The sequence below is a fragment of the Gallus gallus genome, chromosome Z, assembly GCF_016699485.2.
Source record: "Gallus gallus isolate bGalGal1 chromosome Z, bGalGal1.mat.broiler.GRCg7b, whole genome shotgun sequence".
In the NCBI taxonomy this organism is placed as follows: domain Eukaryota; kingdom Metazoa; phylum Chordata; class Aves; order Galliformes; family Phasianidae; genus Gallus; species Gallus gallus.
Window position 1 is genome coordinate 48,450,018 of NC_052572.1, and position 26,143 is coordinate 48,476,160.

Here is a 26,143-nt window from a genome sequence, read left to right on the forward strand (position 1 = left end):
ATCTTGCCAGAGTTACAGGAAAAACAGATTATATTATGTATATGTACTCATATTACCTGTTCAAATATACCTGTGTATCTTTTCTGCAGGTGACAGATCAGTCAGTGAAAGCATTTGCTGAACACTGTCCTGAGCTGCAGTATGTTGGTTTCATGGGCTGCTCCGTTACATCTAAAGGAGTAATTCACCTCACTAATGTAAGTATCACAGCTGCTTTTATTTTCTCACTGATGTTTATGACTGCTGCCAAACAACAGATATGTACCAGGGTCATGCTGCCAGGGATAGAAACATGACAAGATAAATGAAGTTTGTATTATTTGAATAAATGTTTGGATTTCCTGGTTTAAAAAAAGAAAACAAAAACAAAAAAAAAACCAAACAAACTGGAAAAACATTTACTAGCAGTGTTCCCCAGGGGTTGGTGCTGGGTCTGATATTGTTCAGTATCTTCATTGATAGTGGGGGGATAGTGTCCATCCTCAGCAAGTACACCAATGAAACAAGTACACTCCCCACAAAGGGAGGACTGGCTGACCCACCTGAAGGGTGTGCTGACATTCAGCAAGACCTGGACAAACTGGAAAGCTGGGCAGCAGGAAACCAGATGAGGTTTAACAAAACCAAGTGCTGAGTCTTGGTGAGGCCTCACCTAGACTACTGTATCCAGTTCTGGGCTCCCTGGTATGAAAGAGACAGGGATCTCCTGGAAAGAGTCCAGTGGAGGGCCACAAAGATGATAAAGGGCCTGGAGCATCTCCACTATAAGGAGAAGCTGAGCGACTTGGGTCTGTTCAGCCTTGAGAAAAGAAGACTGAGAATGGGATCTGATCAGTGTTCATAAACATGTTAAGTGTGGGAGACAAAGGAACATGACCAAACTCTTTTCAGTGGTCTCTGGGGACAGAACAAGTGGAGACGGCCAAAAGCTGGAGCGTAGAAAGTTCTGCACCAATATGTGGAATCTCTTCATCACTGTGGGGGTTATGGAACGTTTGAACAGGCTGCTCAGGGAGGTTGTGGATTCTCCTTCTCTGGAGATATTCAAGACCCACCTGGATGCCTACCTGTGCAACCTGCTGTAGGGAGCCTGCTTTGCAGAGGGATTGGAATTGATGATTTCTAGAGGTCCCTTCCAAACGCTACAATTCTGTGATATTCAAGGGATGGCACTTTCTCCCAGAATTAACAATGCTGTATAGTAAAATGTTTTTAAAATGCCTAGTTACAGTAGACTTTATTGCTAAGACAACAAAAACTCTTGAACTGAAAGTACACAATTCTGAGTGCAAGACATCTAGATAATCCCTTCACTGCAACAGTGTATATCCCCTGTGCACACACATTTTATATATATCCACATCTATAACTTATATGTAATGTGAGAATTAGATTTTATTTCCTTTTCTTTTACTTCTACATAAGAGGAGTGATGTGTAGGAGAACCTTTTTTGTGTGAACCTGCAAAAATTAGTGTAAGTGTTCAATAAAGTGAGTTACTTGGGATGAGGTGATAAACAGCCTATTAATTAAAATTCACAGCTGAAGGTAAATTGAGAAATCATGTAAACATCAGGGAGATCAGAGGAAATGCATCTGCGATGAAGAAGTTAGTATTTAAAAGGACTATTGGTATTTATAGCTAAGAATTTAAAAAATCAAAATAATGAAGGAGAAAATAGAACTGAATCATAGAATCATTTGAGTTGCAAAGTACCTTTAAACTTAGTCCAGCTCCCATGCAGTGGAAACCTACAGCTTGATCAGGTTCCTCAGACTGTCCCGTCCGACTTTCAATGCCTCCAAGGATGGGGTATCCACCTCCTCACTGGGCAAACTGTTCCAGTGCTTCACTAGCCTGATCATAAAACACTTCTTCCTTATATCCAGTCTAAATTTCCCACATTATAACTGGTAAAGATGTCTGTAGAAATGGGAATTCAATATAACCAAGTTCTGGTAAACAACTAACACAACAGTTCAGTTGGAAAGAGCCTACAAAGACCATCTAGTTCAACTGACCACTTTAGTACTAACCAAATAAAACATTTTACCAGTAGCACTGTCCAAATGAATGCAGACAGGCGTGGGTCATCAAGCACTTCTCTAGGAAGCCTATTCCAGTGGCTAACCACCCTCATGGTGAAATTTTATGTTGTTCCCATCCTGCCATCAGCTCCCAGGGGCAGAGCCTGGCCGGAGCCTTCTGCTCCCCTCCTTAGGGAGGTGCAGAGAGCAGTGAGGTCACCTCCTGGCCTCCCTATCTCCAGGCTGAATGTGCCAATGTCATCAGCCTATCCTCACAGGAGATGACTCCCAGCCCTGGCACCAGCTTTGCTGTCCTCCTCTGGATGCTTTCAAGGACTTTAACATTCTTTTTATGTTACGGAGCCCAGAACTGCACACAGTATTCAAAGTGAGGCCACACCAACACTACTATAGCGTGACAATCACCTCTTTTGCCCAGCTAGCTGTGCTGTGTTTCATGCACCCCAGTATGCGGTGCTATTCTTCTGACTGCCAGGGCACACTGCTACTTACCCTGAGCTGCTGTCAGCAGTAGCCTCAGGTCCCTTCCTGCTGAGCTGTTCTCCAGCCACTCATCTCCAATGTGTGCTTTTGTCTGACGTTGCTCTGTTCCAGGTGCAGCACCCATAACTTTCCTTTGTTGAACTTTGTGCTATTGCCTTAACCTGATGATGGATAAAGAGATCTTGAAGTAGTATGTGTAGAGCATATTAAAGGAAAATGGAATTTGGTGAAGAAAGTATAGCGTTTTTTGTTGTTATTGTTGTACTAAGTAGTCAAGCATATCTGTAAAATATTTTCATCAGCTCAGGACGGCTTAGTAGCTAAAGATACAGAAGAACTGAAAGCATTTCGGAAAACATGCAAAAAGAAATAAATCAGATAAATTAATTTAGTTGGTGAAGTTATAGCACCTCAAGGGATGTTGCTGAGAAAGGGTTCAGTGAATACTGAAATAATTTATAAAAGGTGCATATGTCTATGAGTGGAAGTAATACAGTTATTTTCATAATTATTTCCTAAATAATTCTCAGTAGGTTTTATCTTATATGCACAACATAAATGTAGGAGTTAGAAAATTTAGAAGACAGACAGAAGGAGCGTACAGCAAATACCTGTATTTGCAGCATATACCTGCAAATTGCCTCAGGTGATCAATCAGAGGCTCAGGCCATGATTGGCAGTTCCCATACAGGGAGGTTCAGCAAACCAAGGGTTTTCTTGGAGATTCCTACATGGATCTCTTTTTAGGTACACTCTTTGGATACTGCGCTGTTTGGACCCAGAGCTACTGAAGATTTAATAGATGATTGTTACGTGTTGTCCTTCCATTGTGTGGCTTCATAGTCCCATTTATAAGGTTATGAAATGATTATTATTTTTCTTATTGTTATTTACTTCTGATTTCATTTTGTTTAGGAGTAATAAATGATTAGAAATCCTTATTTACACAGTCCTTCCAAAAATCTCTAGGAAGCAGCTTTGTTATCAACTTCATCAAAGTCAGATGGAATGAATAGTTGGAGCATGAGACTTTGGGATTCCTGCTTCCTTCTCTCAAGTAATATAAACTTTCTTTAGGATTCCAGTATTGGAAAGATGGTAGTGGCTTTGAAAATTACACCTCTTTAAGTTCTCAGAAATGATTGAGGAGTTCATGTTCACCTCATTGACAGGACAACTGCTTGTAGCATTCCCTTGGATGTGCTCATTATTTCATGTATGTGCAGCATCAAGTATTTTTTCCTTTACTTGTCCTGCTTTTCGTTGCTCTTTAGTATGCTGTCCTAAGGCTTTTTTTTTTTCTCATTGTAATATATGTTAGAGTTGTTTTAGTTTATTCAAGTAATGTTTAAGTAATTTGCAATAGTACTTGAAACAAACAGTATTTTCAAGTGGAACATTGTTAGCAAAAAGCGTGTCATTGCTCACTGCAAGGTTTTTATTGGATTGAAAGCAGTGATTCTGAAATGCCTGATGTTGTTAATATATTCGGTGGGTTAAAAGGAGCTTCTGCTATCCTACTCCTGAAGTGTAACTTAAAGTTGAATTTTTCCTGGATTGGAAGTTAAATGTTGTTCAAGGAAGAGTCTGAATATCTCTTGTTATTTCATCAACTATAATTTTTGTATGACATACCTTTTCTGATATGATATGATCTGTAAGGCTCGCTAAGTGTTTTTTTAACACACAAGTGACATTCACTGCACAATAGCAGTGTGGGTGGGTTGTTTTCTCTTATTTTGTTTTCTAATATTTATTGATACTTTAAGGTGAGATCCTTACTAAAAACATATGTGTTATAGACAAAGGTTTTGATGTCTTATATTTAGGGAAAAAGTGTGGGTAAGGAGATCTTTCCCATCATACAGTGAGACAGTAGCAAAATTAGCATTGGAATTCTGGCTTCTTAATTCTGAAACTTCTTGTAGTGACATTGATAGTTGTTCCAGTGCACCTCTGTGAGATGTCTTGCTTCTCCCATAGTATAGCACGGAGTTTTAAGTAGAACTCCGAATTGCACTGAAGCATCTGCACCAGCACACGTTTCATTTCTACAGTTTTTGTTTGGAGGAAATAACCACTATCAGGGAATTATGACAAATATCTGTGGAACAATAGCTTTATCTTAAACTGCTGTATCTGTCTTTTCCAGCATTAATCTGTTAATGACATCAGTTTTCTTGTTCTAAATATTGTGCATTTCTTACTGTCAGTTTATAAATGGTTTTAAACGGTCATAAATGGTCACACTAACCCATATTCTAAGAGAACGTGAATTCTGTTCTTAGCTCTGACTGGCCTGTGAATGTGTCCTGCAAGACTGTGCAGAGCAAGTACTCTTCTGTTCTTCTTCCTGTGTGCAAACCAGAGATAACAGCACTGACCACTGTTGTAAAATCCTTTGAGATTGACAGATGTATAAAATTGAGTGGTTTATTTTTACTGTATTTTCCCTGTAGTAATGTTAGCTCCTCTTCAAAAATAATGACACTTAGAAATTCTGCATTACAGTGCTGCTTAACCACAAAGCTTTTTAAATATCTAATCATGGGGTGTGAAAGCATTCTACATTTTAGAGGAGAGGAAACATTCAATATTTCTTTTCAATATTATTGTTCCTGATCATTGTGATATTAAAAATAGTAATTGTTTTTTTGGGCAAAAAAGTGTTATCATTCTAGCACTTCTTTTCTTTGAAGTTAGTGAAAACTACAGAAAATATAACCGAAGTAAATTATGTAAATGATTACTGGGCAAGTGGAGAAGCACTGTATATTACATACATTGTGAGGGAGAGGGAGGAAAAGAAGGAGTGTGTTTATTCAATTCAGACTGTTAGACTCTCAGTTGTAACCAGGGGTTTGTTCTGATGACTTAGAATATTATGTCTTGTAACTGTAATATGTGGAACAGTGTCACAATTAGTCCAACATTGATCAACTTCGTTGAGAAATAATGAGATATAATTCTGTTTATCCAAGTGATTTCCCTGTCTTCTTCCTTTGAGTTCTGACGTATGTAATGGAGTAATCGGTTTATAGCTGTCTACCTTTGTCTGTGCTTCTACACCACAGACTTCTGAAGGACTGTGTTTGGGTAAAATTTATTACAGACATCATCGAAATAAGTGTGAATCCTAACTGGACAAGTTATGAAGTCATATTATCTAGGAGAACTTTTTTTATGTTATCTGTATCTTTATCTCATAATGTACCTGAGGGTCACGACCAATCATACCCATGCCTGAGTCAGTGGCCAGTATTAGGTCAGTCAAAGTTCAGATTTATAGACCAAATATCGAGGAGTTATTCAGAACTGACATTATTCACTTGACAGATTTTTAATGTTATCATCTACACATGACTAGACTGATTGTGGAAGAGCCTTTTCTAAACTGAAGTATTGTGTGCTCCCTTTCTTCAGTTACTGATTTATTTTAACATAAAATAAGCTGACATGTCCTTTTTTTTATGGTAATATTTCAGCGTACTTTCTAATCTTAAAGTCTTATTCCTTCCTAACATAATTTTTCCTCTTTGTCTGGGTCTAGCAAATTTTTTTATTTTATTTTAAATGATTAGTAAAACAGGCTCTATTTCATGAGGAGGCATATAGTTTATTTGAATCTACTTGCATTTAATAAGATGTCCCTGTAAATGTTAGTCTTCCGATCATGGGAAACATTCCTTAAGTAAAGATTTCTGAACATCATGATTCTGTGAGATTCTTTGTGGGGTTTGCCTTCATACTGAAAACGTGGCAGTCCTACGTAAGAGAACCTTTGGCAATGGTTTATGGGCTGATTTGTCCCGGTTCCATGACTAGGGGGGTGAAAGGACCCACAGATCTACGCCCCAGAAAGGTATAAGGGGGGGAAGGATGGAGAGATGCGCCCCCTCCCCCCCCCCCCCCCAAAAAAAAAACAAGAAAAAGCCAGTGGCAACAATCTGAGGAGAAACAAACTAATTTACTAAATAAGATATCGGAATGCAAGATAACGCACTATAATACAATATAATACAATATAATTAGATTTGCAGCTAATATAATGAGAGAGAGTGTCTGAAAGCTGAAGGCCTTACTCTTAATGCTGAGGTGAGATGTGTGGTCAGGATGAACAGAATGGAGGAGAGCCTGGCTTCTTGACTTTGCCATGGAATTTTATCTCTTCCCTGAATGCAAAGTCCTCTGGGAGATTCTTCTTCTCTTCTGGGACAGGTACCCAGAACAGGAGCAGTAACTTTTTAACTCCCAGTGCACTACATGGTGTTGTAATGTGGAATACCGATAACCAAAAACCATAAAACCATTACAACCTTTTTACATCATGTAAAACTAAACCTGACCATTCTGGTACATAAAGTTAACGGTGTCCATCCTAAGAGATCCTTATCACCATTTATAAGAATTTGATTCTTGTAACTACAGCTTTTTGAGTTAAAAAAGGCAGAAAAGACATTGCAGAGAATGTTGATTGCATGATTTGAAAGGGTTTCAGTACTCTGTGGGCGTATGAAAATTTCCAAAACAAAAATGGTTCATTAGATGTACTTGAGAGCAAATAACATAGACAGTAAATTATGATTCAGTGATAATGCATTTTAACAGCAACTATTATTTCCAGTTTATAAATTCCAACTTTTATATCTCAGGTACTACATATGCAGTTTAAGTGTGCATGCGAGTAGTGCTTTTTACTTCTTTACAATGGGCTTCACCCACTGAAAGGAAGGTGGTATATTTATTTTCTGTAGCTTAACTTGTGAAAGTATGCATGCAAGAATTTGAAAAACCTGAATTATTATTATCATTCAGGTTGGAAGACATAGCATCATGAATACAAATGTCTTTCGCTTTCCTGTTGTTGTGCTACGTGACAAAAGAAAGGAATATATTGAATAAATGTTTTCTTAATTAATATAACTTATAAATTCCCCTTTTTAATTAAGTTTTAAAAAATTTTTACGACTCTGTACAGTCTTCAAAACCAAGTTATTTTTTTATCTTCTGTAAGTTGTGAAATTCAGCCATGCTTTTAACACAGTTTTTGAACACATATTCCTTATTTAAGCATTTCTGATTTAAACTCAGTGTTCTGCAGTGTTTAAGGAATTAAATTAAATGTCATGAATGTGCAGAACATTAAATCAGTCTATTGTGAAATAGTTCCTTCCATAACTATTGAATCATTTTCCAGTTTTTAAACCATATATGATTACTATTTCATGAACATTGTATATCTCAATAATATGGGTCTCTTACTTCAGCTTATTCTTAAATCAGAATTAATGCTTGTGCATTCTTAAAAAATGGTTTTTAGATTCTATTGATGTAATGGTAAAAAAGAAAATTAAAGGAGAAAAACATGACAGTACCTAAAGTTCTTTTTGTGGTTGCTTGTTTTTCACTTCCTGTGATAATACATTTCCTTTAGAGGGTTTAAATCAGAGGCCATTTTATTCCCTGATGGCACATATACACAGAGAGAGTCAAGTAAATTAGACTTAATTAGCAGAAGATGTGAATTTAAAGCTCATTAAGTCCTTATAAGTAGTTTCCTTCAAAAATAATTTGGCTTTAGTTCTGAAGATAATCAATCTTATATGAATCGTTTTATTTTTAAGGAATTGTATATTCAGAGAAATTATGTGTGTGGGGAAAAAAAATTACAAACTCATTTTATTTGTAGTTCCTTACAATAACAGCTAAATATTTACAGAAGTAGATGTTTACACTGAAAAACAAGCTGTAATCCAATTTTTACTATCCAGAGCATATGAAATGGATCCTAAACTTTCACAGATTCAATTCAAACGTTCTCTGTCTCATTCTCTTTCCCTGGCCCCAGTAGTTGTCAAATTCTCTAGTTTCTTGATTTGCATTCCACATATTTTAGTTCCACTGATGGAAATATTATGAACTCGGTAGCATTTTAGCACAGAAACACCATGATAATCTCTGAGTCTTTAAATGTATGAACTTCCATAAAATTTAATTTAAATTAAGCAACAAACAAGTATTCAAGAAAAGTGCCGTTATAGCTTCAAATATTTAATGCCCAAAAGTAGGAATTTCTTAAAAATAATGCTATTTAATTTCTTAAATTTAATGTGTTTTTCAAACATCTGAAACTCTGGTTTTCAAATTTCCTTTGGCTCAAGCCATTTTGTGATATAAGTTGTTCTGCTGCACTCATTATTCATGGTGCAACAATTTCTTTTCTATAAATTTTCACAGGCAGTCTCCTCACAAATCCTTTCTGTACTGGGCTGTCAATTGTCTGACAATTTCTGAAACGGAGGGGAGGGGAACAACATCCTGTTCCCTCCTAATCTCATTCATCTAACCAGACTACTCCTAAAATCTGAATACTCTTACACTACTTCATATGATTTTAGCACAGAGTTCTCAGTCAAAATTCAGGACCATAGAAAAGCTGTGTATGTATGTAGCAAACAAACTGTTTAACTTTTCCTCTTTTCCCTTAATTCTTCATTTTATTTTTCATTTCGTGTTTTTAAACCCTCTATCTGCTATCTGCATTGTCGATTTTATCGTCAAATTAAATACAAGGCATTTTGCTTGCTGGAGTTGAGCTTAGATTCTGTTAATGGAAAACATTCTTTGTAGAGCTGTAGAATTAAGAGTTGTAGAAAAGTGTAAAAAACATATGTAAAAGAATGGCTCTAACATTTTGTGATAAAATTACACTTCTATATGAAGAAAGTCTATTTTGAATCGAGGTGGGGGGTGTGAAGGAAAACTTGTATTAATTCTGTTGCCCTAACACTGAGTAGTCCAGTAACAGAATATCCTTTTCTGTGAAAAAGTGTTGGTCAAAACCATGCTTTATTCATCTCAGGATTTATGCATTCAAGACTCAAATGTCCCAACTATCCAAAATGTCTGCTTCAGAGAAGTTGTTTTATACTGAACTAGTTTTAGATGTGAGAGTTAGAGATAGCATATATAGTTAATGCAACTGCTCTTGCCTATGACAGAAAAAAAAAAGGTAAAAGCTACTTTTGAAATGCTACTGATTTGGTCACTTACTCACACTTAGATTTCACATGGTTTTTGAGTCTAGCCATGTAATGCTAGAGTATTTTTTTCCTGGGGATTAGCAAATTCTTTCTGTTACATTCATTGTTGCCTCAAGTGGGTAGATCCTCTTATTTAAAGTCATGTTAGCTACTTTTTTAAAAGGAACTGATTTTCATACATTGACTCATCTTTATTTTAAGTTCATGGTCTTTTCTCTTTAAGTAATTTCAGTGACAAAGACTCAGAAGAACTGTTAGCTACTCCTGTATGTTGTCTTAAAACAAAGTTTGTTTATAGATCAGGATTCTGTTTTTCTCAAAGGGAACATCCTCAACTTTTATTTGAGGACTCTTTGTGGTAAATATTTGCATAACATCATAGAGCATATCTATTGCTGAAATGCCCATTAGGTTTATTTTGTGTGATAAAAAGTCAGCCGTCCCATGCAAAATGGTTTTCCAGTTATTTTGGTGGACATGGGTTTAGGACGTTTGACTTTGATTCGTGCTTCCATAACAATCTGCAAATGTAATGATAATCAATGTATTTGTGCCTCATTTCCCTGTTTTATAAATAGAGAATAAGGCATTAAATAATTTAAAGCAAGATAAACATAGAGATAGATAGAAATCATGGGAACATACTGAAATTTTAATCACTGCAAGAATCTTATAAACCAGAATTTAGTAAAGTTGTCCTGCTGCAATTGTATGCATATTACATTACTCTTAACGTTCTCTGAGTTGGGGTAGTCAGCAGTGATATATTTTATGCAGAATCGTTACGAGGGAACAGAAACAAGCTGTTCCATCTCAATTGTGTGCTGATATTTATAGATTATTTGCCCAAAGTGGAGAAATCTTTTACACATTGCTACTGATACACAAAACACACATGTAATGATTTTTCAGATTTTGTCCATGCAGCTTATTTGCAAAATAAAAATAATAGAGTGATTTCTACATTTCAGGAAGCACATTTGAGATAGGAATTATTAAATTGTATTAGAGCTTCGCATGGGGATTCAAGCATGTAATAGGCATTGAACAAGTTATAGACAACATAGTGCAAAGGCTGAATTGATTAACATGAATGAAGGAGAGGATAATTCAAGCTGCTCTGTACTTCTCCTTTTCGTAACTTAGGGAGAAAAACCAGAGGTTGCTTGTGAGTGATGCATAGAAGATGTGCACAGAAGATACTGCTCTCACAGGAAATTTAGAATTATGCATGGAGTGCAGAGCCTACATGATCTGTCTGTTTTACCAACACTGTATCAATCATATGCCTTTCTCTCTAACCAGCAAATAAGAAACAGAAGTGCAGTGGGGCTGCAACAAGCAACTCAGGAATACCTTTTAATACTAGGGGTGTTCTTCTCCTGTTTCCTCTGCAAATGGCCTACAATTGTTTCTCAGAGGTCAGGCTCCATAATTTTATGCTTGTTCAGCAGAATTATTGGAAGCAATGTGTGGTTTATCTTCAAATTTTAGATCAGAAAGTGTTAAAAGCTTTTGGGACAAACTGTGAGAATACCAGTTTCTGTGGAAGACTACCTACTTTTTTTTTTTTTTTTTTTCCTTAAATATATTGACTTTATAATTAACTACTGAAGTGGACCAGTTATATGATCTCAGTTGTATGCCTTTACTTAATCAAATCCTTAGTGACCTAAATCACTGAATAGGATTATTTTCTCTCTCTTACAGTGAAGGTAAATTTAATTAAGTGTCAATATTACCTAATGCAATTATTTTTTCCAGAGTATAACAGAGATTATTTCAGACAGCTTATAAAGCAAACACCACTTGGAGGTTATTATGATTAAACTGATCTATTGTTTGAGGATGCTGCAAAAATCATTATAAATTTCCTTCTATGAATCCATAGCTCATGAAAGTAGTAAGAAGATTCTGTCTGCTTTTGAAGGACATTATAGTGATTATAATAGGAACAAATCAGGTTAATTGGTGCATAAATATCAAATCATCCTGTTTTGCAACTCTGATTTTTTTTTTTTATTTGGAGTATCAAAGTTATTATTGATGCCTGTACAGGTCAGACTAATGTATACATCATATATTTTTCACGGAGTGTATGAGATTTACACAGTTTGAAAACCTTGGACTGTTGAGTCTTCAATCACGTGCACTTAAGTATTTCAGCACAAATGTCACAAATGTGCTGTCTTGCCTTTCTTTACTGCCCCTTCATTCTTTAATTAAATGAGTTGGTTGAGGTTGAGACCTTTCACTGTGTGGACTGGACCATGAACAAGAGATTCTTGGTGTCACAGAGTGACTGAAAGGTTGTCTGAATTCCAAGTATGAGTGTAGTTTTCAGATGCATAAGTTATATTAGATAAATATCTCTGACTTTTTTTTTTTTTTTGGTGGAAAATACATTAATTTCATTTTTCTTGACTAGTTTGCACAAATACACAATTCTAAAAGTTTTAAAAGTTTTTTTAAAAAACAGTATTTATGTGAATAAGTTTTTTATATTAATATTTTATTTATTTCTGTCATATTTGTCTCAACAGCTAAGAAATCTTTCCAGCCTGGATCTACGTCATATCACAGAACTGGATAATGAGACAGTGATGGAAATAGTGAAGAGATGCAAAAACCTTAATTCCCTCAATCTGTGTCTGAACTGGATCATTAATGACAGGTAACTTCATTATAGCATCTAATACTAGTATAAAGCAAAATCAACTGGTTGTATTAGTTGAGAATACTTCTTCATGTCTTGGGGGTTAGAGGAGATGAGTAAAATCAAGCCGTTTTTTGAGTTGTTCTTGTTTGGTGTGGGTAAATCATCTAAACATACCTTATAGTGCTCTTTCGTGTTCTTGTTGTGGAGAGTTTGCTTACAACTGGATGGCATCCCTAACTGGTTGTTTGCTGTAGATTATATGAGAACATACTCTTTAACATGTGTGATTGAAATGTACATTCACTATTAATCTTCCCATAAGTGGAGAGCATTTAAACAGATTTAAACGTATATGAACAATGAAGCGTAGTTTTGTCTATGTAAGGAAAAATAAATTGCTTGAGAGTTAACTAATCAAATTTATGTTTGTTTAGAAAGCATAAAACCCTTTACCTTTTGGCAAATAAAGCAGTATGAGACTGAAAGAATAACTGGGATATTAACAAAGGCTTTTCCTTTTGGCCATTATGCACTACATCAAGGAGAACAGGAAAGAATGCTTAGAATGACTTTTTCTTCTGTATGTCTATGGATCTTTTCAAACATGCTCTCTTTCTAGTCTTTAAAAATGTACTCAAGTGAAAATAAGCTTAAACTTCAATAGAAGTATGATGTTCTAGATTTAGTAATATAGAAATGTGTTGAAGTACCATTGAATTTTTACCACCGCTCCTCTTTCTTAGCTTATTAGGCTGGGTTTTGGGTTGTTTGTTTAGGTATTGTTTGGGGTAGGGGCAAGGAGACCCTTACTTTGACATTGAAAGCACTTAATTGCCCTATGTCTTAATAGTTCCATATTTGATGAGAAAAACTACTGTACTGGAAAGTTTTAGAATAATTCAGGAAAAAAATACTAAGGTGAAAAATGTAAATTTAAAAGATGGGGGGTTTTTAAGGTTATCACTGGTTAGAGTAGTATACCTTACTGCAAGAATGTTTTGAGTAGGACAGTCTGCTAGGTATTATCCGAAGTGATTCTTTTCAAACTGTTCTGAAGATTATTAGTGAACTAGAGTTCGAAGTGCATCTTTTACCTGTATGTATGTAACTCTAAAAGTTCATGCCAAGTCGAGTTATGAAAGTGAACAAGAAAAGGAAACTGTTTCCATCACTGACAGATATTCTGCTGTTGTGAGCTTTTAGATCATTGACTTTTGCCTCTGTAGTTGTTTCAGTTTTGTTTCTTATCATACACGTCAGTACTTTTTCAAAACTTAAATGGTAAGTAAGAGATGGCTACAGATTTACTTTATTTATTCAAATTATCTTCCAGCTAAAAGCAAACAGAGAAAATATGGAAAAAAAATGAACACTTTCATTAAATTTTATTGAGAGGTAGTTGTTCATTAGTTTCAGATTTTTTCCCATTTTACAATTGGCTCCAAACACTAATCTGTATTAAGTTATTTCCCCCCCTCTCCACAACTGCTGAATTAAAAGATACTGAAAATAATATGAAAGAAATCTGATACAGCCGTTAGCCTTTAATCAGTACAGGGGCACATTCAGCAGAGTATTGTTAGTGTATTTACTTTGAAGAGATGGGTGAACATTCAGAAATTCAAAGAACTGTTCAGGTATTTACCAGATAAAAATCTAAGTTAGCTTAAGCTCAGTTTGTTAATGATCTAAGGCTTGATGAACTTGTCTGTTGTTTTGTTTTTTATTGATAGCAGGCCATAGCTCCCAGTCAGAGGGGATGTTCTGTGTTTTTATACCTTTGAGAAGACTTTCTGATTACTGTATCCGGCACATACAAAATAGTACCAGTCTAAAATATATGAGACTCATGGTACTAAAAAAAAGAGAATGGAATTAGTTTTCCCCTTTTTTTCCCTTAACAAATGATCAACCCAGCTTATTGTCTTCTATTGAATTTTTTTTTTTTTTACAAACTTACGAAGACACTTTAACTCTCTGTAGTATAAGAGAAAATTGTTGGATTTTAAATAAAAAAAAGCATTTGGGGCTTTGTTTGTTTACTTTCTTTATAGCCAAGGAAAACTGTTTTTCTTCATTCCTTTGTGCAAAATCCTGGCTGAAATAAAACCAGAAAGTTCTCATGTAGTAGAATAGTGGTGGATTTTACAGCTGAAGTAAATCCCTGATTTTAAGACTTCACTTTAGATTTTGTTATTGTTTCCAGAATTCCATAAAAATTCTTTCCACAAGCAAGGCTGTGGCCCCAGAATGTTTATTGCATTCTCTTACACATGACACAGTGTTATATCAGATTCTGTGACCATTACAATTCTTGTTAAATAACTGACAGGAATCAAAACTTTCAAGAGTGCAAGACCTCTGCATGGCAAGCACAAAATTTTGGTTCTGTCGGAATTAGCAAGAACTATTATTTCTGTGTTTTGATTGAAGCTATTTTTGGTTTTAAAAATGTATGTCTGCAAGGCATTTGTAGGGCAGTAAAAGAATAGTTTCTTTTTACTTAAAGCAAAAAATATGTTCAGTTGAAGTAGTCTTGACATTCATTTTAAAAGTTAAAGAAAGTAAGTCTCCTATAATGAATTGTAAAACAGTGTCTTAAAAGTTGAGAGTTAAAAAAGATCTTAGAAATCTCAATTAATCTAACATAGTGGTTACTCTTGCAGATATATAGCTGCCTCAGAAGTTTTATGTACTAAATATATCGAAGTAAATCTTATATATTTTATATGCTAATTATACATCATAGAAATATTCCCGTTTCTTCTTTCAAACCCAAACCTGCAAAATTTTTTTAGTATACAAAAGATCTGTCTTCAAGTCTTTATATTGCAGAGGAGTAAAACTGAGATCTACAAACATGATGATTTCTCTGAGGCTTGATTTTAAATAAACTTATTACTTCGAAGTTTTCTTAATGGCCATTGCATTTGTTCTTGCAAATTTGAATGGATAAAGCAGTATCAATTCAAATGACATCTAGAAATACAGCCCTAAGGAGATTCAGCAAAGCATGACATTACATATTGCACAGTTTTGCAGAGGTATGTGATTTTTATCATAGCACCTTCCTGAGCTTTGAGCACAGATGGGTAACTTGAATTTGATCTTCTTATACCAGTTCTCTTAAAAAATGCTGTTGTCTTGTGGTACTTCCATGAAATAGCATTGTAGATACATGAGGATAAATGGCACAAAGGTACAGTCTCCTTGTGCTGATTAAGACCCGGTGGTGAGATTTCTTGTTGGAGTCGGAAGTGGATGAACTCAAAAATGCAGACCTTTTACAAGTTCAGTAGTCAGGAAGTCAAGATATAGAAGAACTTCAGAAGAGACATGGTAAATGATTGGAAGCTGGTATGTGAACTTGAAAGCGTGCAGCAGCAGTCAGGAAAAATGAGCATTTTCTACTTTGAAGCATCTCCATCTGCTTTCTTCAGTTGGATCGCTAAAACAGACTCATTTTCTCAGAACTGAGCATTGCATTTGTTGGCAGAGAGCATATGGGGCTTTCCACACTGCTGCTTACCTGAGTAAATTATTAATACAATCTTCCATGTGCTAGAGGAGTGTTTAAAAATTTTGTGATGACTGCCTACGTGAATTAATGTGAATTGATGAAGGCATGAAAAGCCTTGGAAGTAATTGGTCTGATATAGATGTGTGGTGGGTAGAGGACACAGTGCTGAAGATGCTCTGAGCAGGTGATCACTTGCTAAGGTTAGTCCCAAAGTTGCTGCCTTGTGTGGATGCTCCAGCATTTCATTAGCAGAGATGAACATCAAAAAAATAGGTCAGTTCTTACAGTATATTTTCAATAAAATGCAAGTTTGGTGAATGCTGGAATTATTTTCCAGTGCAAAAACTGCTAAAATAATCTTTTCTTCCTGAAAATGTAACGCTCTTCATGTTTGATATGGAAATTATTTTAATTAAAAATACATTAAAACTACAAATGTATAAAACCTTTTTGCTAGACAGTTGTTTTTTTCTTTTTCTTTTTTGCACAAACAAAAATGTGTGTTTTAATCTGTGATGATGACAAGTACTAATGCTGCATGTTAGTAGTCAGCAGCTTGGTCTGATTGGAGACCTGCTCCAGGAGCACTGATACTTATTTCTGTATTTTTGCATAACCTGATCTTGGTGTATAGAGAAGCCTTGCAGAAGAAAAGCTGTTCTTTTGTATTATATGATATCTGTCATAAATCATTGAAGGTGAATCGTAGCATTTCTTAATTCTAGTCTTATTTAAGCTTTTAAGCATTATCTGAAAGGTAGTCTCCTTTCGGTCGTCTGCATAAATATCAGGTGTTTATAGTCAGATACATTAAAAAATTAGACTCCAATAAAGGTTATAGAATGTGCCGTCTCTGTATTTCATTTTTTAGAGAATTTATTCTTTTGAATGTCATACTTTTTAATTACATATGTGAAGTGAAATAAATTTCCTTACAAAAGTGTGATGTAAAATGACGTGAGGGTGATTGTCAGATGTTTAGATTTCAAAATACAGTACTGAAGTTGGACAAAGATACTTGGCATACTTAAGTGAATTCCCTACTTTAAATTCTGAATTTGTTTTTAATGGTTAAATATTGTTTATTTATTTATTTTTAGTGGTTATGAAAAAAGCAGATGAAAAAAAATCAGTTTTTATACTGGATTAAACTTGTCTGGCTGCCAGATGCCCACCCAACTGTTCTCTCAATTTCCCTCTTCGGCAAGATGAAATGCTCGTGGGTCCAGATAAAGACATGGAGATGGTTCGCCAATTACTGTCAGGGACAGAACAGGTTCAACTTGGGGAACTTAATTTTTTTGCAATCAAAAATAGCGAAGGATAGCCAGGGGAAAAGAAAGACAAAACTCAAGACACTTTCCCCTAAACTCCCCATCTTCCCAGTTGCAACTTAATTTCTTAATTCCCCACTCTTCTATGCACGCTTTGCTGAATGATGCAGACGAATAGTGAACAGAGGCAGTTCATAATGCATTGCCTCTGCCCACCCCTTCCGCCTCCTGCCTGAGGCCCATCGCAATGTCCTTTCATTGATACTGATGCTTTGGTACATTGTTGTGAAACCAGTAGTTGAAGAAGTCAAAAAAGAAAGATCTGCAGAGTTCGTTGTTATTGCTTTTACACTGACCAAACATTTTGTTTAAACAGATGAAGGGGAAAGTGCTGTTAAAGAAAAGCACATTTGGAAAACTATTTCTGTGGATTGAGTCAGTAAAGCTACTGGGGTGCATTAGCATGTTTTTATCCATAATATATTTGATAGGATCCCTTTAGAACCTTGTTCTAACAGGTAGAAAAAGCAGAAGAAATATCAATTACTCATATTCCCTCATTTTCCATATGTGTATAATCTGATGAAAGTGGAGTGCATTCCAATTAAACCTCATAACATTGAAACAGCTTTAAAACATACGAACAAACAAACAAAAAGACCGCACTCACATACAAAACACCTATCCACACAGACTTAATGTATTTTGTTTAATTTTTAAATAGATACAGTGATATTCCATTGTTAAGATCAATATTTTTTGTTAGTAGAATGGTTAAGTAAAAGGTATTTATTGTGGTACCAGGTCACAAATCAGTAAGAGAACAGCTGAAATATTCACAAGGAATACATGAACATCTCTAGCCAAAAGTTGTCTTTTAGTTGCTATATTGCTTTTTCTGCTGCTTATTTCAAGTTATTTGGCAGATGTCTTGCTTTTAGTCTCTGTCTCCTGTTATCGCCCCAGTTTAGGTATTTTACAATAACTTTCATTACTTTTTCATTATGTCCAAGAGCATTTACTTCTAAGAGCTTTTCAATACTGACATAATACCTGATTTAACTGTGCTAAAATGTTTAACTTAAATGTTTGAAAAACCAAAAACAACATTGTCTGGTCAGCTATCTCCACTATTTCATTCTGCCATAAATAATTGCAGTTGCAGTCAAGCAGCCTCGATTTAGGGAAAATAAATTCAATTTATTGCCTATTAAAATATATTCAAGTTTTTCAGTTTATCACCTTTCCTGCTTCTTTCTTGGGCTCAGTTTCACTCCTTTTCTTCTTAATCCTCTGCCACCCTGAGCAGTGCTGGGGGATGAGGAAGGAGGGATGTTATAAGCAGCACTTGTCCTCTTTTCCACTGAGTTCTTCTTTTCCTCTCTCCCACAGAGATGTGGGCTGCGTTTATTTTACAAGCACCATATGCCCAGTGGAGCTTCTCTGCAGGCTGTGGTGTGGATATCTGCTTGCTTTAGTGCTAGGGAGCATTCCTACCTCTTTCTCACCATCAGTGCCTCTTGGTATTCATACTGCTGTTTGTACCCATGTCATCCCACCTTTCATAACAGAGAACCCCAACAGCCCCCTGACAGCACTGGGTCACCCACACCCAGTACACTGATTCTCATTGCACAGCTGGTAGCTGATTGCCAGGGGTCAGGTTTTGAAGCTGATTTTCCAGAAGATATTCTGTAATGTTTCATCATAATATTGGGTTAATATTGTTGCTGCACTATTTCCATTGGTAAACTTGGGGCTTGTCACTCATACATTCTTTAAGTAACATAATATCTTGTACAATTTGGGTTTTTTTTTTTTTTTTTTTTTTTTTTTGCCCTCATCATGCAATACTTGTCAAGAATGGCATCTTACTATGCTCAGTAATGCAACATGAAATTCCCACTGGGATTAGCACTGGCCGCACATTTGTGCTGTTCTGTATAACCTTGCTTTAAGCGTTGAGTTGCTTTGCAATCCAGTCTGCAAGTGGCTTGAAAAAAACAAACCTGAAGCATCTCTGCAACTGTCTGCAAGATCTGAGAGGATTACTAACTCCTCTCAGCTTTTAGTTAAATGCCCAGAACCCACTTTAAAACTACTTCTGAAACAGTTCCTCTGGCATTGCTGCCAAATAAAAGACTTTTTAAGGATATGAAATGAATCATTTTCACACTGTCTGCAAAAATGAATCAGTGATAAAAATCAGAATGTGTTTTCTTTAATTAAGCTTAACTGTGTATTTATTAAGTTTTTAGCCTGCCAGTTCTACTTCTGCATTGACTTGTTTTAGAATAAATAGCTTTTTAAGAATCACTGTGAGGTGGAAATGGATGTTACCAAAAATAATAAAATTTCCAATATATTGTCAAGATTTTCCACTGTTCTATGATTCTTGAAGTACATCAAAAGTGGAGAAAATAGTCTAATGTTGTCACTCTGCTGAAGTGTATGATAAATGAAGCACTATTTCTGTAAATAGTGAAAATATGAGGAAGGTGATTAAGTCTGACAATTCTCATGCAGGAAACTTGAGATGATAAATATCTCCCGTAATTAGTTATTAATCTAATGCAGGGGACTTAACATCAGCCTAAACAATTTTATGAATTGTGGCATAAAAGAATTTTTGGAAGATAGGTATACATGTGTTAAGCCAAAGGAGAAACTGCTTACACTTGGTTGCTTATAATTAGAAATGGCAGACTTGACACAGATGTGGCTCAACTGCTTTCTAAATGACATACCTTACAGAAATTAAGAAAATGCAATATTCCATGACGGCATGGAAATGACAGCGTGTTATAAAACGGAGTCCTTACTGCATCATGAAGGCTGATAAGATATATATATATATCTTACATATAATATATATATATATATCTATGCATATATATATTATATACATGTATATCTTTTCATATATACCTTTTTCATATATACACATATATGTATATATTTATGTATACACAGAGGATATGTATATATATCGTTTTTATATCATTTTCTGCAGACAAAATATTTGTGATGGTGTAATTTGAAGTTGTATAACAAAATAAAGAATCCAGTATACTGATGCTCAGAAGAGCAGATGTAGTCCTTATTACAGTTATTGTTGCATTCTGAAGATACAACTTCTACTATACAGGGATAGCTGTCCTAATAGTTTACTATAGTGATTACGCTGCTTAGAGTCCATCAGCATATCCATTAAAAATATTTTTTGAAAGGTGCATAACCACCTTCTAAAATTTGCTCTGGAGTACTGTTACTGCATGGGATATAAGCTCAAAATTAAAATATTTTTAAAATTTTTATTTTTATAGATGAACATAAAATCTATGTTATTGGTGGGGACATGCCAAATATACAGGCAGTGAGTCAGATGCTTATGCTAATTACCTTCAATCCTGATCAGTTTAACTCAGTGGTCACCCCTTTTCCTTTCATTATGGTCAAAGAAGGCTGATTGATGCTGATTTATACTGATTTTTCTGTGATTTTAGATGTAGTTATAGATGATATCTTTGTTTTGTAGTTCAAGATTAATTAATAAGTGATGAAATGTGAAGGGTTTACACTATTGGAGATGAGAAATTAAAGTACTTTTGAAAAGTTGTACTGAGCTTGAAGAGGAAGATGATGATGATGAAATTGAACTTGAGCTGATGAATGAATGAATGGCTCGTTCTAGTATAGGAAGTAATAATGTAATGAGGAAAATAAGTGGTAGCATAAAGTGGTGATCAGGGTGATGAAGTGTACGCAGTGAACATTGAGTGACTTATGTCTGGATTGGTGTCTGACTGGTTTCTCTGCATAGCCTGTGATTAATGATCTGGTTTTACCTATCAGAAACATGCTGAAGTGATCTCAGACTTCCTTCGGTCTATGCATCTAGATTTTTATCATGTGGAGTGACATTGTTGTACGTGCCTCTGTGTGCTGAAGGGAGATGGGACTCAGCCAATTTGTACATGTAATCTTGTACCAGGGCAGGGCAGAACATTTCAGTTTTAATGCACGCAGAAAAGACAGGAAACACACTGCTCATTGTTAAATTGTTAAGCTTGAATTTTTACTCGCAACCGTTTTTACAATCTGAGGACCATTTTCCGGCTAAGGCCACGCAAGGATTGCTGTATCCTGCTCTGAGCTATCCAGTACAGGGGAGATGTGGATGGACTGGTGAGAGAATGAAGATCCAGTAATGATAAGGAGCTGAATATCCCTCCAGTGAGAAAAGGCTGAGACAGCTGGGACGGTTCAGCTTGGAGAAGCTCAAGTAGGATCTCAGCAATGCATACAAATAAATGAAGGGAGCACGCAAAGATGGAGCCAGGCTCTGTTCAGTAATGCTCGGGGCCTTACTCAAGAGGCATCGGCAACATTCTGGAGCACAGGAGTTTCCCTCTGAGCATCAGGAAGCTGGGCTGTGCTGTGCCAGTACTGGAGCACTGGCATAGACTGTCCAGAGAGGCTGTGGGGTCTCCTCCTTGGGGATCTCCAAAAGCTGCCTGGATGTGGCTCTAGGCACCCTGGTCTGGGTGTCCTGCTGGAACAGGAATGTGGAACAGGCGAGCGGTAGAGGTCAGAGACCTTCTGATCTCAGCAGTTTTGTGATTCATGTACTAGCACTTGCTGTTAGATACTGTTTCATTTGTTCAGTTAGGAATACTGAGGGTGGAATAGGTGGGTGTACTCTTTTCTGCTGGCTCCTGACTTTTCAAGATTTGTCCTGATTCTGGAAGATATTCTAGTCAAGTATAACCTAATGAAGACTGTTGTTCATGTGACTGTGATCTCATTATGAGTATTCAGTACAGTGAAAGGTCAGAAAAATTGTTTTTTGTTTTTATTATTTCCTTGTTTTCCTTGTACCAACCATTTCCTCCTTTGTCATATTTCTTGTGTTTTCTGTTCATCCGCTTTGGATTTCAACTAGTAGGGTGAAAGTAAGTAACTTAACTAATGGACAGCTTTTAATGGACTGACGTGAACCAGTGTTATATAATGGGAGAATTAAGAGCAGTGCCAGAAGTTTTGCAGTGGAACAGATTTGCCAGGTCCCAGTTAATCCAGGTTGCATTCTAGAGTCTAACTATAGCGGAATATTGCAAGCATTACTTCCATGCCATCTTCAGTATCTAAAAGTTAATTGCTTTTTTTTTGCTTGTTTGTTTTTGTTTTAGCCAAAAGAAGATAGCTAATATAAATCATCTAAAAAAACCATTGGAAAAGCAGCTTTGCTATAAATTTTCCTTTTTTTTTCTAATGGGATATGGTTAAAATAAAAATAGTTCACACTCAGTTGTTTGTTTTTCAGATATTCATTGTTTTCTCAGTGAGTTTAAGCATTTTTAGAGGTGGTTGTTGACACGGACAGAGTCACTCAGTATTTCTGATGAAAATTTCTTATATTTCCATGTATTTAGTTCTACACAGATGCCTTCACTTTACTCGATCTTTTTAGTTCCTTAAAATATTCTTCTGTTTCCGTTGTGGAAAGAGATCATGTTACCTCCTGAGACATTGTTATAGCAACTTGGATTTACCAAGACCTGCAAGGCTGTTATTAGTATAGGCTATTTTTTCAAGCTCTGTGATGAAGCACATGGGTCTCTAGAGTAAAGGAGAAGTTCTCCTAATAAAGAGAGAAATATATTCTGGAGAAACCACACTGCCATAGTGTTTCCCTAGCTTCTTTCAGAGGAGTGAAAGCTACAGTAAACTACTAAACTACTTGGGAAGCTGTTCAAATTGTCTCTGGTTTGCAATGGTCTTACACAGCGAAAGTAAAATAAATGAATTGTTCTTCTGTTCACTTTCAATGGGACAACATTATTCACAAGTACGTACTACAAGTCATTAATTACAGATTACTTCCATTCCTATAAAATGAACGAATATACTTTCAAATGAACGTTCTATAGAAGTCAGGAGAACTAGAGGGAATACATAACACATCTGACATCACCCACAAATTCTTTTTTCTTAAACTAGACTTTATACTTGGTTATCTGAGCTTAGTGAAGTTAATGTTTCAGAACAGTTTCTGATATATTTTCCATTTTCTTTCCCCATTTTACTTCTCTTTAGTTAATTTTCTTTCAGAATATATATATTTTAAAGTTTATGCTTTTGTTTCTTTGTTGTTGTTATTGTTGTGCATTAATATAATGTGCTTATGACAAAGGAAACTTTGAAAATCACATGCTATATTTGCTCATGTATTTAAATCTATAATACAATGTTCTTATCACAAAAAGAAATTTGAACATTGCATGCTATGTTTTCTAAGAAGGTAAAAAAAGATTGCTAAAGATACTGAAGGAATGAATGCTTCCTAAATCAGGAGTTTAAAAACAGCTACCATTAGCTGTTAGTAGCTATTAGCTGTTAGCTACCAAACAGCTACCAAAAAAAATCTATTTCGTATATGCACTTTTGTTTCGAAATAAATTAGTTTTTTTTTTTTTTTTTGCCAGACTTTTTAGTTCTGATCCTGCTTTAGTGGATGTGTTGTACAAGTTTTGTTCCTGTGTGACATAAAGCAAATATCAGTTATGAGTACGCGTATTTCTAAAAAGCAGATCCTGCTTATGTTTAGATAAGTCTAGGTAAGAGTTATAACTAGTTAGGTCTCTAAATCTCAGACACTGCAGAAGATAGGTAAAAAATAAATAAATAAATAAAAATCAACAAGAAGCACCTTATGGACCCTGCCCAGTGCATAACAGAACAGAATACAAAAGCTGATTTTAGTAAATAAATGGAAATTCTGTTTATAAAACAGAATCCCAGGCTCATGGATCTGTACAGTGGAGTACCTGTTAATTATTCTGTTTTTCTCTGGTTCTTTCCTGCTACAAATTAATGGTAAGCAATATTAAGGGTTTTTCAGGTCCTTGAAAATGCTTTTCAATGCTACCAAAGTAGCACAGTTTATTTCAACACATAAAAGTCAAGTATGAGGTGATAAAATACATGAATATTTTTAAAAAGAGCATACTTTGATAGGAAAAATATTGAGATTGATTTTGACAGAGTGCTAGAAGGAGACAAAAGACCTGTTATATTTCTGAGTTAATTATACTGTGGGTAAAATGGTATAAAATGCATTCATTCAGATTTATTTTCAGCACATTTGCAAATCATATGTTTTTTTGACCTTGGACTTGGCAAACTCAATTTTATATGATTTTGGTTACTGTGAATAAGATACCTGTTTGTATAATCCAGGGTAGAATGCACTCTTGAAGTACGTATTTCCTTGGCAAAACCTCTTCAGTAAAATTTTACTCAGGATATCAGTTTATTGTAGAACTTGCTATTCCATGCTGATCTTGGTAGCTGTCAGTCTACAAGGCATGACAATAAGCTTGTTAAAAGGAACAGTGAATAAAATATTACTGAGCAGGTCTTTTCAGATGATGTTCAAATATTCCTGCAGTTTTTAGATACTGTAAGTACTTTCCTACTGTGAATAAAGCACTTAAAGCAGAAGGTCTTACCTTCAGAATTTTATAGCTCTATTGTTAATTGTATTTCTTTCGGTTGATAGATTTCAGTGGTTTCTTTTCCTATGCATCTGTATACAGTGGTTCTGGTTTATTTAGTAATACTTTGAATTCTGATATATGTAGGCTACACTGAGAGAATACCTCTGTCAAGTATTTGATATTGGCTGGATGCTTTGTTACTATTGCATTGTAAAAAACGACAGGAAAACTGTGAACATGAAACAGTTTGGTGAAAAAGTCAAGCTGAATACTATATTATGAATATTCTTCACAACCACACGGTAGTTCACTCCCTCCCTCCATAGTGTTACGGGAAAGAGAATCAAAAGAAAAGACTGAGGTAATTATGGAATCATAGGGCTGGGAGGGGCCTTAGAGATCACTTGCTATATAAGGAAAGCTTGATAAGAAATTTATAAAAACAAATTGAAGGAAAAGGAAAAAAAAAAAACTAATAACAAAAAGAATAAACAAAACAATTAATGCACAATGCATTTACTCCCCACCCTTTGACTGATGCCCATTCAGTCCCTGAACAGCCACAGCCAACTCCCCCAGTTTTATGGTTCTTATGGCATGAGCCATCCCTTTAGACAGTTCGGCTCTGCTGTCCTGGCTGTGTCCTCCTCAGTGTCAGGACAGTGCAAGAACCAGAGAAGCCCTGAGCTCTCTGCAGGCAATGTTCCACAACATCTAAAACATCAGTGTGTTACAACCTCTATATTGATTCTAAATCCAGAACACAGTGCTGGTACTAGGAAGAAAACTAACTCCATCCCAGCTGAAACCAGAACATGTGTTTGCAGATACGTGACTCAATTTGCTAAAAGTAGTTTATGTAAATAGAGTGGATCTGTTGTCACTTATAATCTCATTGAATAAACATATGCAGATTTGATTTCTGGGTTCTAATAAAGTTCAAAGAAGCTAAACTTGTACTTTCAACTAATAGTACAAAAATACGATTGATCACTTAGTCTTTCAAGAAAGTGTTTCCCTAATCTGTATTGCAAACTGCAGTTCTACTTTTGCTTTCAGACATATCAATTAGATATTGACTTAGAAAGTTTGTGCCATCCTTTTATCTTTTCAGCAGGGGAAAAATAAGAAGTGTGTGCACAAGCTCTCATCCATTAGTTGTCTCCTGTCCTGGGAGAATATGGCAAGAATTTAGAATTATTTTAGACACCCCTGGGGGAACCCATGAAAGAAAATACATTCTGTACAACATAGTGTGGTTAGTGCCCTCCTTTTGGGCTGTTTTCCTGCCTGTTTCTGGCTTCATTGTTGATGGCAATAAGGGCAGAATTACCACGGTGTGTTGTAACTTTGAACTGACTGTAAAGGACATTGATGATTTTAGATAATAGCAATAGGAGCACAGAAATTTCAGGTTGTTTCAATTCAAAGTTGAACCGCAAACACAATTTTATTCTTGTAACCTGTAGACTTCCAAAACAAAATAATGGTTTCTAAAAATTCAGTATTCACAATTCAGAATAAAGGAATTGAAATACAAATACAACTAAAAATACGTTTTCTAGTAATACTTTATTTGCCTAGGCAGTACTTGGAAAAAAAGGCTCCTACCT

General features: G+C 35.5%; 1 protein-coding gene across 5 annotated transcripts in view; it reads left to right on the forward strand.

The window, feature by feature from the left end:
• The window catches only part of FBXL17 (F-box and leucine rich repeat protein 17), a 290,756-nt gene that overhangs the window by 89,853 nt on the left and 174,760 nt on the right, over positions 1–26,143 (forward strand). For all 5 annotated transcript variants that reach the window (XR_005842732.2, XM_413983.8, XM_015280455.4 and 2 more), the window contains exons 5-6: positions 90–197; positions 12,119–12,249. Coding sequence is in view for 4 of the 5 variants with exons in the window: in XM_413983.8 (XP_413983.4) it covers positions 90–197; positions 12,119–12,249 (239 nt within the window). In the remaining variant the exon portion in view is untranslated. The remainder of the gene's footprint in view (positions 1–89; positions 198–12,118; positions 12,250–26,143) is intronic.